Here is a 12,676-nt window from a genome sequence, read left to right on the forward strand (position 1 = left end):
ATTATTATATAGTTTTGTTATTGGGCTCAGGGTTATTATATAGTGATATTAGAAATACTGTAGTTTTCAAGCTACAATAAATTCTGAATGAATAAGAACAAGCCAGAAACGGCTTCTTTTTTTTTTTTTTAGCAGTTGTCTCTCAAATGAATGAACGAATGAATGAATGACGATAAATTGATTGCTATTACTGGCATTGACTATCATACATTAATTTTCTGTTTTACTTGGTAAACTATTCAAAGGACTGAATTTGAAATCTAGATTTTCTTTCTTTTTTCTCTCTCTCTCCCTCTCTACCTATAATGTTGCTGAAGACTTGATTTTTGGATTCGGTAGCGCTCTATTCAAGACTGTTAACTCATCTTCAACATTCTCTGAGAGTATCATTTTTGTTTTCCCTTTCGGAAAACTAATACATTGAAAAAATAGGTAATAAACTTCTCAATCAAATCTATAATTAATGAAACTAATTGGTATTTCACCATGTGATAAGAACAATAATGAAGTAAAAAAAACTCGTAATTTTGGATTTCACATCATCTCCCGCCAATAGTAAAGTATGACTGGATAAGGATTTAAAATAAATTTAACAAACAAGTAAACCAAAACCAACATCAAAACCCCCTTAATGTAATCAAAATTATGAAATTTAAAATAAAAAGATATTCTTTTAAGGCATATAATGAAAGTTACAACATAACATAGAATGTTAATAGAACGAATTGTTTTCAATACAGCTGATGTCCTGTTATTTTCTTCAACCACTTGTACCTTGAAATACAATCGTTTTCTTTAAAAGAAGGCGTGTCTTTTAAGGATGCTGGTTTCTTTAGCCACCTACCTTATCTTAACGAAAGCTATTAATTAATTTTTTTTTATCATTCATTAATACCCCAGCTGAGGTGATTGATAACTCTCAATCGCAATATCTTTTTTCAGGGTCTGACAAAACAAAACGTACAAAAATAATAGCATTGAAATAAAAAAAAAAAGCATTTGATATCTAATTACTATTAAATAGGGGTTCGTAAGAAACTGACAAGTGATATTTATTACTAGGAAGATCGCAGAAGTAAGACCGAAGACTATGTCTTTGGTGATGCAATATATCTTTATTAACTAATAGCACATTCTATCAAAATCGCCTTTATCTTTCATCTACTCTTCGATTAAATAAGAGGCAAATACTAGGTCAATTTAAATTATTATACCTTTCCCTAAAATTGATAATCTTGTGTCAAAATCATTATATTTGTAGTAATCAATCCGATATCGTTACCTATGGAAGCAAAAGACACTATGTAGAGAGGAAAAAAATTGAAACTGTATTTAGATAAGACTCGACTTACCCACTTCTTCCATTGTATACTAATGATCATGTGTTCCTGAAGCAGACAGATAAATCAAATGTCTTATTGGTAAACAAATTAACTAAATAATAGGTTCAACTTCAGAGACATGCAAGGTATTAAGTATTTCAGAATCTGATGAACAAGTTGACATGTGAATACCGGAAGCAAAATACTTTACCGCAACACACACATATTACATATACAGAGATTTGTATTCATACGCCTGATTCTTCCGCAAACTTGCACTGAAGTCCTTGCAACTTTTTTCTTCATTTCAGACAGTTTGTTAAAGTTTGCGTAATAAAAGTTATTTTAATGATGATTTTTCGAAAAAATTGTTTTAAATTCTGTCATTGTTGCTTTGCAAAAACAACCACCTGGGGATTTGCGACTCTAAAGGAGAGTCGGAAACTGAAAGAAGGAATCAGTATAAATTTAATATAAATATAAAACTTTAAAAAAAGAGAAAAATTAAAGAAAAAGATAATAAAAGAAGAACAAAATTGAATGAAATTTGGTTATTAGATATCGCTGGTAGGGTTAGCTTTGATTAAGGCAGACAAACTTAACCAGTTGCTCGCCGAACACAAAATTTTGATGCAGACGACCATAACTAACATTTCTCCTAGTTGACACTGTTTAGTCCAGCTCATGGCGGGATAAGGGAAGCATGTTTATTGTAGTTTTGCCGGGTTGTTTTCCACGTTGATTACTTCTTTCGAAAATTCATTCATATATACTGGAAAAAGAGAGAGAGATAACCCCCTAAAAAACAAACGTCAACCGAAAATATTTTCTTTTTTGCCCAAAGTTAAGGTAAAACTTCTTTTAATTTCTTTTATTTTACTTTCTATATCATTCAAATTTTTTTTCTTCTAATTTCTCTTTAAGAGAAGAAAAACAAAACAGACTTTTCTTTTGAAACAAGGTAAAATAAAAGAAGCTTCTAACAATTTGTGTGCTATGTTCTTTTAAAGAAAACGAAAATGGAATAAAGTTTTTTTCTTTTTGGTTTTCTTTCATTATTCTGCGGTTTATCTATGAAGCTGAATGAATATCAGTTATTCACCGATTTTGATTATTTTTCTTTAAAGATGCGAAAAGCAAAAAGAAACAAAAATAATAAACTTTTTTTTTCTGTCTTCTCCTTTTCCAAACAAAAATTGATATTTCTGTTCACATGTTCAAGTATTTGTATTTAGTGTTTTGCCTGTTTTCCAAGTTGAAATCTTTTCTGGATGTGGATGAAGTCGATCAGTAAGATATTGATTATTACTATGATTAACCCTCTTCATTCTGAAGAAATTTTTATCGAGTAGTTCGTGAAGTAACCGCCAGCAATATTTACTTTGATTAACCTTCTACATTTAGAGAGGAAATTCTACTAAGGTGGGTGTATGAAATAACCAGTGAATACACAGTTGATTATCTATATTCTGAGAAGAATCACATTGTAGTGAATAGATTAAATAACGATCAGTAATATCCTGAATATTATTACTGTTGCTAATCTTCTACATTCTGAGAGAAAATTCCATCTGGGTGTCTATGAAATTACAAGTAATGCACTAAATATACTCTTGCTAACCCTCTACATTCTGAGAAGCATTTCCCCCAAACCCCGTGCATTGATGTAGTTATAACCACCAGTCATATTACTTTGACAATTTCAATCAATTTCATTCCCTCCTTTCGTTATATAAAGAGAAAACAGAAGTGGCGGCCTTGTTTCTTTATTCCTGAGAAATCAATACAAAACTCCACTCACTTCAAATGTAGTTACTTATTGTTGAATTGGTTTGTCTGAGTTAAAGCATATTTATCAAATGTAGCTGTTAATATATATATATCTCGTCTCCATTACCTTACCTACTTTTCTGAAACCTCCCAGCACCTGTGGCTGACAATTTTCTTACAACGATGTAGAAAGGGGCGAGGTAAGGCTTCAATAAACAGGATAGTGAAAAACTACTTTATACAGGGCAATGCTATATCGTTATTTCACTCTGGATAATATTTGGTAATATTGTGAGTATAAACGAAAAATAACAATCCAAAACTTTACGCGCACACGCACAAATTCCTGGATTCGTTGAAAAGTTAAATTATTTTCCAAATTTGATTCCTCTCCCATAATATATATAAAAGGTTAACAGATAATTGTATGTCTAAAGTTAACAAATAATTGTATATATAAAGTTAACAGTTATATAAAGTTAGCGGATAATTATATATATAAAGTTAATAATTATATATATTTAAAGTTAACAGATAATTATGTATATGTGAAAAGATAATTTATATATATATAACTTTCATAGCTTTCTGTTAACTTTTCACATATATATGGAAAGTTAAAAGAATAATCGTATGTGTGTGTGTGTGCCATTTATCTTTTAACTTTCCATTCATTTAGTACAGTCATTTTAATCCTTTCAGATATAATTCATGTGATGCTACAAACAGCATAAGGGGGAAAAAAAACTCGATGGGTCTAGTCTGCTGCTAGGAATTTCAGTTTTGGGGTATAGAGGGAAAAAAAGAATGTTTGTTTGTGTGTGTGTGTATATATATATATATATATATATATATATATATATATATATAACCCATAAACATACCCCCCTCTCTATCTCTCTCTCTATATATATTATTTATATATATAGGGGGAAAATGAGGCAAGCAGAACTATAATGATAAATGTATGAATGCTCCGGTATTCGTTCCCTTTCATTTCACGTTGTTAAGACCTATTTTGGAAAAGCATGTAAGTCATAGCATTTTATTTTTCTACCCTTAGAAAACTGAAGGTTTGTGCCTATCCAAAAGAAATCAATACCTGTATTGGCGGACTTTCAGTTGTCCTACATAAGTCAAAGTTTCTCTGACCCCCCCCCCCCCCCACCCGATTTCCTAAATGTTTTTAATGTCACGCATCTCAAAAAGTCTTAGAATCTTCTCATTCCCCGAAAAACCTGAATTATGTGGGATAGCTACTCCGAAAGTTCCCTCTATATTAACTTCTTGCTGGCCGTGGCGTATCAAAATCGGTATAGTATCGGGTAAAAATTCTTGGATGTGTTTAATTACATCTCTTGTTCAGATCCCTTCGACGTCGTTTTTAGCTTTATGAGGTCAATAAAAATAAAATCAAGTACTAAGGTTAATCAAATAGATTGTTCTCTTGTGTACTAAAGTTAAAACTGAATATTTAGTTGCATCACTCCCACCAGATTAATTAAGTACATACCTTTTAGGTACTTACCTTAATTTGATCGATTGTAACTCGTATGAATGAAAATAAGGCCTTGTGCTTGGTCAAAAAGCTAATCATGTTGAATCCCTTATAGCACATTTTTAAAGAATGAAATAATCTGTCAAGATATCGAAAATATTTTTTTAAACTGAAGCTCCTTAAGAATTTACCCCATCAAGACTTCAAAAATGTTTAAATAGTAGGGATCCATTTTTAAAGTAATATTTTATAACATTATCTACCCAAATGAATTATGTTTGTCAACATTTTAAGAAAATAACTGATTACTACGTTTACCAGTAAAATTGATTTTTTCCCCCCATCACTTAATCTTCTTCTATAAGGAAAAAACTTAGACACACACATGCTGATGTACTCATAAAAACGTATAGCTATGAAATTAAAGTCAAGTAAATAATTATATTTTCTTTCATATATAGATCTTAAACATTCTACAACAATTTGAAATATCAGTTTATTGTTTTGATTTTTACTGTTAGACTGAAGAAAAAATTAATTTTAGATTCCGTTCAGTTTTGGAGTTTGGTTATTTTTTCTTGAAGTTAAACGCGATTGAAGCAAAATTTCTTTGGTTCTTACTCACTGTTTTGAATTAACTAACATATGTATACGAGGTAGATGATTGAAAATTATCCTGATTATCAAGTGGTACTTGATAATCAGGCAGGTCAAGTTGTCTATTTTGATAATTCCTGTAGCTTCCACGTACATAGTAATTCGTAAATTGATGTTAAAGCTGCATGCATTTATAAAGATAAGCTTCACTGTGTGTGAGCGTGCGCCAGGAGGTCGCAAACTTCTGATGTTGATTCTTTCATGGAATCGTTGATAAATTATCGACCCCTATCATGTAAATTCGTCAAGTTTTGTAATTTGCTTATTTCATAAGCACTGGTATAGGAACAAGGGTCAAATAGCCGTAAACTGCGAATTTCTATCTCGTCGTAGCGGAAGCAGAATGTATGAGAAGGGGTAACAACATCAACCGTGTGACCCTGAAGCAATGGAATCAACTGTTGATTCTTTATTATCCACGAAGGGAATAAACAAAGAGGGGACAGTACAGGACATTACAAAGTGGGGTGGGATATAAACAGAATGAAAAATGAATGGTTATATAATGAAAAAGATGAAATGATGGTTACCCTGGTATCCCGACCCAGGTAACATCATTGAACATTTTTTACAACGTACATAAATTTTCAAAAAGTTATTTTCTTTTTTTCTTTGCTTGGCGAAGTCACTGCAGTTTTAATCGTTTCTTTTCTTTTGGGGGAATTTTCATTTGTCTCTAGTTAATTGTTCTTGTGTGTTCTCATTTCTTTATTGCCCACAAGGGGCTAAACATAGAGGGGACAAACAAGGACAGACAAAGGGATTAAGTCGATAACATCGACCTCAGTGCGTAACTGGTACTTAATTTATCGACTCCGAAAGGATGAAAGGCAAAGTCGACCTGGGCGGAATTTGAACTCAGAACGTAACGGCAGACGAAATACCGCTAGGCATTTCGCCCGGCGTGCTAACGATTCTGCCAGCTTGTGTGTTCTTGTTTGTGTATTCTTGTTTTTAACTTTTTTGTTTGTTGGGAGGGAGAGAACGAGCGCTTTTCTTTCTCTTTCTCCCAGCAACTTCCCATTCACCGCCACTTACGTCTGTAGACGTTGATGTTAACGGTGTCATCCTTTGTCGTGACCATTTCTCTTTCCACCATCACCTCCTCCTGCTTCTTCTCCTCCCCTGGGACCTCCTCTTCAACTTTCTCCAGCTGCACACTGGCCTTCTGACTTTCTCCCTGTGCTTCAGGTTGTAGGGCCTGGGGGCACGTTTTTCTTATGTGCCCCTTCTGTCCGCACCCGACGCACTTTGGAATTCTGCTCCGTACAGTGACTTTTAACTTCGTTAAATCACGAATTCCGGCATAACGTCAATGTCTGCTGGTGTGGTTTGAATCGTTGCTCATTAGTCACTGCCACACCAATTCTGGACACTTCTCTCCTCAAACTCCCAAAGTGTCACCTCCTCCTTTATGTTGGTGAAAGTAGCTGCCAGGAGCCATGTTGGTTTAATTTCCGGTGTGAACCCTTCTACTGTTGTTTCTGTTGTTCTTTTGCTGACAAAAGAGCCAGTTCATTGGTCTGCAGGGTGATTGCTGAGTCAACTCTGGCATCACTCTCAGCTATAAACTAAGCCTCCACAGGACTATATTTCCTTCTGCGTCTCACGGAAACTAGCTTGAACATAAGCTTCAATGCCTTCTCTGCCTCTTCTATGGATGCTATTTCTATCTTTTTAGTCTTCAGCGATAGTGTCCTATAAAAAACTGTTTTCCTCTTCATTTCCTCAATTACCTCCTTGGCAGGAGTTAACCTTATGTTAGCTCTCTGCCCCGGAGTATTGTTTGAAATTTCTTTATGGCTTCCAGTTTGTTGTTATAACGTTCCAAACTCTTCTTGCAGCGGCTGCATATCCTTCAGTGCTTTCTCGTGAATTGCTGGTGTACTCCGAGTTTCTGTTGCTCTTCCAGAGCTTGTACATATTGTCTTCCATTTTGTGTAGGCACACCCTACACAAAATATGAACAATTTGCCCCTAAACAGGGGAAAACAAAGGGAAACAAACCTGTGAAGGCCAACAATGTGTGGAAAAACACTAACGGTTCTCAAACAGTTTACCAATAAAGGTAGTTGCAAAAGGGAAAACCTGCGACAAAAATCAACGGTAATTTAACACCAATAGACTTTTGATAATAAATATATAACTAACTGTAACACATGATGGAATCAACTGTTGATTTATTATTATCCACAAAGGGACTAAACAAAAGGGGACAGTACAGGATATTACAAAGTAGGGTAAAAATCGAATGAAAAATGAATTATATAATGAAAGAGATGAAATGATGGTTACCCAGGCCCCATGTCCCTGTTTATTTTAATCACAATATATATAAGAAAAACTGGACGAGTCTACATAAAACTCATACATGGCATGTGACTGGTGATTTTAATTATTTAAACAAATATGTGGCATTTGTTATATGTTCATTAGGAGTTCAATACACACCACTCACCACCTCAATAAGGAAGTTGGTTTGATGGGTTACTTTTTCTGCCTGATCACCAGTTTACTTCAATCATCATCTCGGCTCTATGCGTTTGAAGTTCACGTTTCTCTACCCTGACACTGCAGTTGTCATTGCCTAACCTCAACTTGATTCCTACCCAGCGGGTTGACAATTGTCCATTGACGGGAACAATTGATCAAAACCGACCATCCAGCTTTTGCTTTCGTTTGCGACAATCACAGTATTTGTACCTTTCTGTACCACGTGTGAAGGAACTTGCTTTCTTCATGCATTTGTTGTGGTACCAGATGTTAATAAACTGTATGAATTGTGGATTGCAGCTGGTATGTAATGGTCTTCCAAATAATCTTTCTCCAGGAGAAGCCCTTTATGCTGACAGTGATGAAGTACAAATAAAGAATTGCAGAAATGGAAAAGTTTGAATGTGAAGAAGAAGAAAGTGAAGAATTGCCTGAAAGATGCTTCTCTGCAAAGAAGCTAAACGAAGCATTTCTTCACGTCGAAAAAGCAATTGAAATCTTTGAGCAGCAAGATGCCGATTTTGAAAGAAGCTCAACTGTTGCTGCAAATTTAATGAGAGGTCATGCTTGTTGATCATGAAATCTACCATGAAATGAAGTAGAAATCTTTTCAACAAACAACTTTAGATAATTTTTTAATGAAGAAAACTAATGTGGACCAAACATTAAAACAAGAAGAAACTCAACAAATGGAATTGATATGTGCTCAAGGGGCTCCAGTGACAGCAGACCTGATGGATACAAATTAAATTTCATGAGTTGAATTTTTTTGTTTTATAGGTTTTTCTATTTTTTCATTCTATAGTTTGTGATTTAATAAAAAATTATACTCTTGAATATTGCTATTTTTATCTTAACCTTTTCTTTTTCAATCTTAGAAAGTTTAAAAATCAACTTCTTTAGTGGGAATCAATTAAAGGTATATTCATTGTTTATGGATGAGAATCTAGTCAGGGATGAATTAATTCATAAACATGGGGTCTGCCTGTACTTGAAAAGACACATCAGCTAACTAAAAATTGTTGTCATCCATACATACAGGCTTGTCCTTTACAGGTGCCAGTGCCACATAAAAAGCACTTGTGCCAGTGGAATGTAAAAAGCACCCAACACACTCTATAAAGTTGCTAGCATTAGGAAGGGCATCTAGCCAAAGAAACCATGCCACAACAGACAATTGAAGTCTGGACAGCTCCCTGGCTGGTCAACTTTTGTCAAACTGTCCAACCCATGCCAGCATGGAAAATGGACATTAAATGATGATATATACTATTTTGTGAAGGTGCATAGCTTTGTGGTTTTGATTCCCAGACCAGGCATTGCATTGTGAGCAAAACATTTCATTTCACATTACTCTGTAATCTTTTCGTCATCTAACATGTGGCATGTGGTGCACCTGTACAGGTAATGTCAGTTTGATGGAGGGAGTGGATGGAGCTTATGTGAACACAAACATTTAATCACTATAAACAAATCATCTATGTGGTTGTTCAACCAGAAAGTAGAGAACACTCATACATCGACTAATGAAAAGCTGAAAAAAATTCGAAAACTATTACTCAAAATTTCATGTGATTATTTGTCACACAGTTATGACAGGAATCATGCATTATGGTAATAATGCATTCTTGAAAACTGGCTGTGACATAAAATAAATTTTCTGATGATTTTCATGTTACAAAGTGATGATGCATTCAGACAGATTTTTATGAAAGGAAGAAGTCAAAAATAAGCAAAACTACCATTTTTATGTATGAACAAATTTTTACACATACACAATACAGTGTACATAAAAAATATTTGAAGAGAAATATATTATGGAATAAATCAGAATTATAATATTGTAAATTGTTCAATGAATGATGTTGACCACTGTGAGAAGAATGGTGATAGTGGGGAGTTACTGGGATGATGAAAGGTGCTATCTCCTATCTTATAGTTCATCATTAACATCCGTGGAGCAAAGACTTTTTTCAAAATTGTTTGATGTTTATGGTGCATCATCTCTTTGTACAGCTCAGTGTGAAAACAGCTCATTATAAACTTTTTGTAATTTTTTATTACATTCATGATTATGGTTGCAGTGAGCAAATATTTGCAGACCTTCTTCTATAAGTGTCAGACCCTTAACAAAATACTTTGCAGTCAATTTAAGTGTAGTTGCTGAAATTTTTATCCTCTAATCTGTGTTCTCAGCTTGTTTTTGTTCTAACAGTATACATTCCTTATATATGCTTCCTCTATGGGACAACCACATCATCCTCTTTGACTTCTTCAAACCCTATAGCATTTGTAAGTGTCACAATATAATTCCAAATTTCTAGAGTTTCTGCTTGTGGAAAACTTGCAAATTTTACAATACAGTTTGGCTATATATTTTCCCAAGTACCATTCAAAGATGAGGGTTTCACTTCATTCCATGATTTAGCTGTGTTATTTGCAGCATCGGTTATGTTAAGCTTCTTCCAGAAATCTCAAACTGAAGGTTTATCTTCTCTATCAATTGTTTTCATAAGTTCTTTAAAACATTTTCTTAGATGATATGGAAATTTTTTTTATCCCAACTCCCTTATATATATGTGTGTATATATAAACAATAGATGTCTTTTGGAATTACTTATATATTGTGACTTGTATTTCAGAACTGTATGACATGTGTTTGCTTATTTTTACAATGTTTTTAAATAAAACCCCCTCCAAGTCACAATCATAGTTTTCTTTTTTTTATATGACACACAAATTACTATGCAAGCATTTTATATGAACTCTATAAACGTTACCTTCATTCAAAACCAAATAATGGTACATTTTATTGCATTCATAAGTGAGAAGTGTGTGCGTTCAAGTTCATTGATGTGGACATGGTTCCCTTATTGTATTTATAAAGTAGGCTTGGATATTTATGAATGTAACACGCACCTCTTTTGGTGACTGTTTATACATGCCTGAATGGATATATTTCTGAATGAACATATTTGTAAAGATTTTACTTGTGAACATGAATGAGTCAGGAGTAAAAGTTTATTAGTTAATGGTAATCTTTATCACTCAGAATCATATATGATAACCCTTTGAACAGTCATCTAGATGTTCAGAAATCAACCTATTGGTAATGAATGTAAAGATTGTGTATCTAATGGTGTGTATTGCAATAATAAATACTGTTACATCCTGAGGCAGTTCTCTTTTTCTATGGTGAAGAGAGAGGTAAATTGTAAGGTCTTCCCAAGGTGAGGATTCAATGCCTTGCATCCTATTTCTTTCATTAATCTTATAATTTTTTTAAAGCAAAGGATTAGATAGGTAATATTCATCAGCCCCAACCTAAGCAATATCTAACCTTAAAATAACCTTTTCACTGCTGATGGTGACTTCCATTAAGTCACTGCTGAAGATTTCATGGAACCTGTGTGCTACAAACAGCAACTAAATCTCTCTCGTGTTATACCTACCCTACCAACTTAGAAAAAGAAAGCTATACAAGCATGGTAAAGAGACTCAATAGTTATGACTGGAACACTTCTGAACATAGATCTACTCAATCAGAGCTGACCTGGACTAAATATGCAAAGTAAGACAAGTTAGTTTGGCAGAGCTCATCCATCTCCAAGTTATCCTAACAGTATTGCAAGTTCACTAAACATTCATTAGATTTATGATACTGTAGCTACCTACCTCAATGAGCTCTACCACCTTGTGGTACTACCTTTTTGCAGATTGCAGTCTGATGGACACCAACCTGCATGCTAATTAACTCTGATCAGTCAGGACTGATAGAGAGATAAACAATAACTTATTTGCAGTTGGATGAAGTGGACTCTTGAATGAATATTAAGTATCTTGGCTATGGACGCAGTGCAATACCACTGATAGGGGTATCAGTAGGTTGTATCCTATTTGAATAGAGAATATTATAATATTGTAATTTGTGATCATCAGCATTAAATGGAATCCACTTTTGCGGTCACCATGATAGAATTAAAACAACAGGGCTAATTTGAGCACAAAGATCAGTGAAGTGTAACTTATTTTTACATATTTACAAGTATGTGGACTGGTCCATTGAGCATTGTCTAGGGGTGTAAATACATGAATTGTGTTTTTTTTCTCATAGGAGGCTGAACCTATTGAAGAAAACAAAGTTATTAACAGCTGTCAAAATAGGAAATGAAATATAATTTGGTATAATTCCATATTCAAGAAAGGAATAATGACTCCAGTTGCTCAACTCTCCAAATTAATCTTTAAGCATTTCCACTCACTCCATAAATATGATAAAATGTTTAATAAAGTACTGTAAATTTTCTTACTAAATTGTTCAAATATTTGCCTTTACAAATATCTCTGAAATGAACAAATCAAACTAACTGTAAATGCAATTATAATCAAATGAATTGTTCAGTTGACTCTAAATAGCTAGAGAAAGATTTAATATATGAATGCATAATAAAATCCCACAGCTCAGCAAGACATACATATTAGAAATCCCTAAGTCATAAAATATATGCACTCGTATATTTGTTGATAGAGTGGTATATTAACCAAGGTATACAGTATTGTAGTTCCATTACAGCCTGACTGTAATGGATCTTTAATGCTGTTTATTTTGATTAATATATGAATATATATATATATATATATATATATATATGTGCGCTACAACAAATGTACTCTTATATTTTATAACACAAAGAGAAGGAAGATCATTACATTATCCTCTCTTATATGTGGGCTTTGACTGTATGATATAAAATGCAACATCATCAACAGAGCAAAATCTTATGGTAATAGAAAACCTTGTTTATATGCAGTAGTAACAAAATATTATTTGCACAAAAACACTCTCATTAATGAAAACTCGAAATGAATTTCAGCGTGTTGTTCCAAAATACATAAAACAAATGTTTCATCTCCATGGTATATTCAAACATATAAC

At 33.5% G+C, this 12,676-nt stretch overlaps 2 protein-coding genes across 21 annotated transcripts in view; one reads left to right on the top strand and one right to left on the bottom strand.

Annotated features, from left to right (window-relative positions):
• LOC106869143 (rap1 GTPase-GDP dissociation stimulator 1-B) overlaps nt 1-1,602 on the bottom strand; it is a 95,634-nt gene extending 94,032 nt beyond the window's left edge. The window contains exon 1 of the mRNA XM_014914719.3: nt 1,353-1,602. Within this exon, the coding sequence (XP_014770205.2) occupies nt 1,353-1,365 (13 nt within the window). The 5' untranslated portion in view covers nt 1,366-1,602. The remainder of the gene's footprint in view (nt 1-1,352) is intronic.
• A 25-nt stretch (nt 1,603-1,627) lies between these two features.
• The window catches only part of LOC106869124 (sorbin and SH3 domain-containing protein 1), a 487,488-nt gene continuing 476,439 nt past the window's right edge, over nt 1,628-12,676 (top strand). For 10 of the 20 annotated variants that reach the window (XM_089352580.1, XM_089352586.1, XM_089352599.1 and 7 more), the window contains exon 1: nt 1,987-2,171. The gene's annotated coding sequence lies outside the window, so the exon portion shown is untranslated. Of the gene's footprint in view, nt 2,172-12,676 lie in introns of all 20 variants that reach the window. The other 10 variants (XM_089352574.1, XM_089352578.1, XM_089352606.1 and 7 more) reach the window with 7 other exon arrangements.

Source organism: Octopus bimaculoides, chromosome 5, assembly GCF_046866305.1.
Source record: "Octopus bimaculoides isolate indiv1 chromosome 5, ASM4686630v1, whole genome shotgun sequence".
Classification (NCBI taxonomy): Eukaryota; Metazoa; Mollusca; class Cephalopoda; order Octopoda; family Octopodidae; genus Octopus; species Octopus bimaculoides.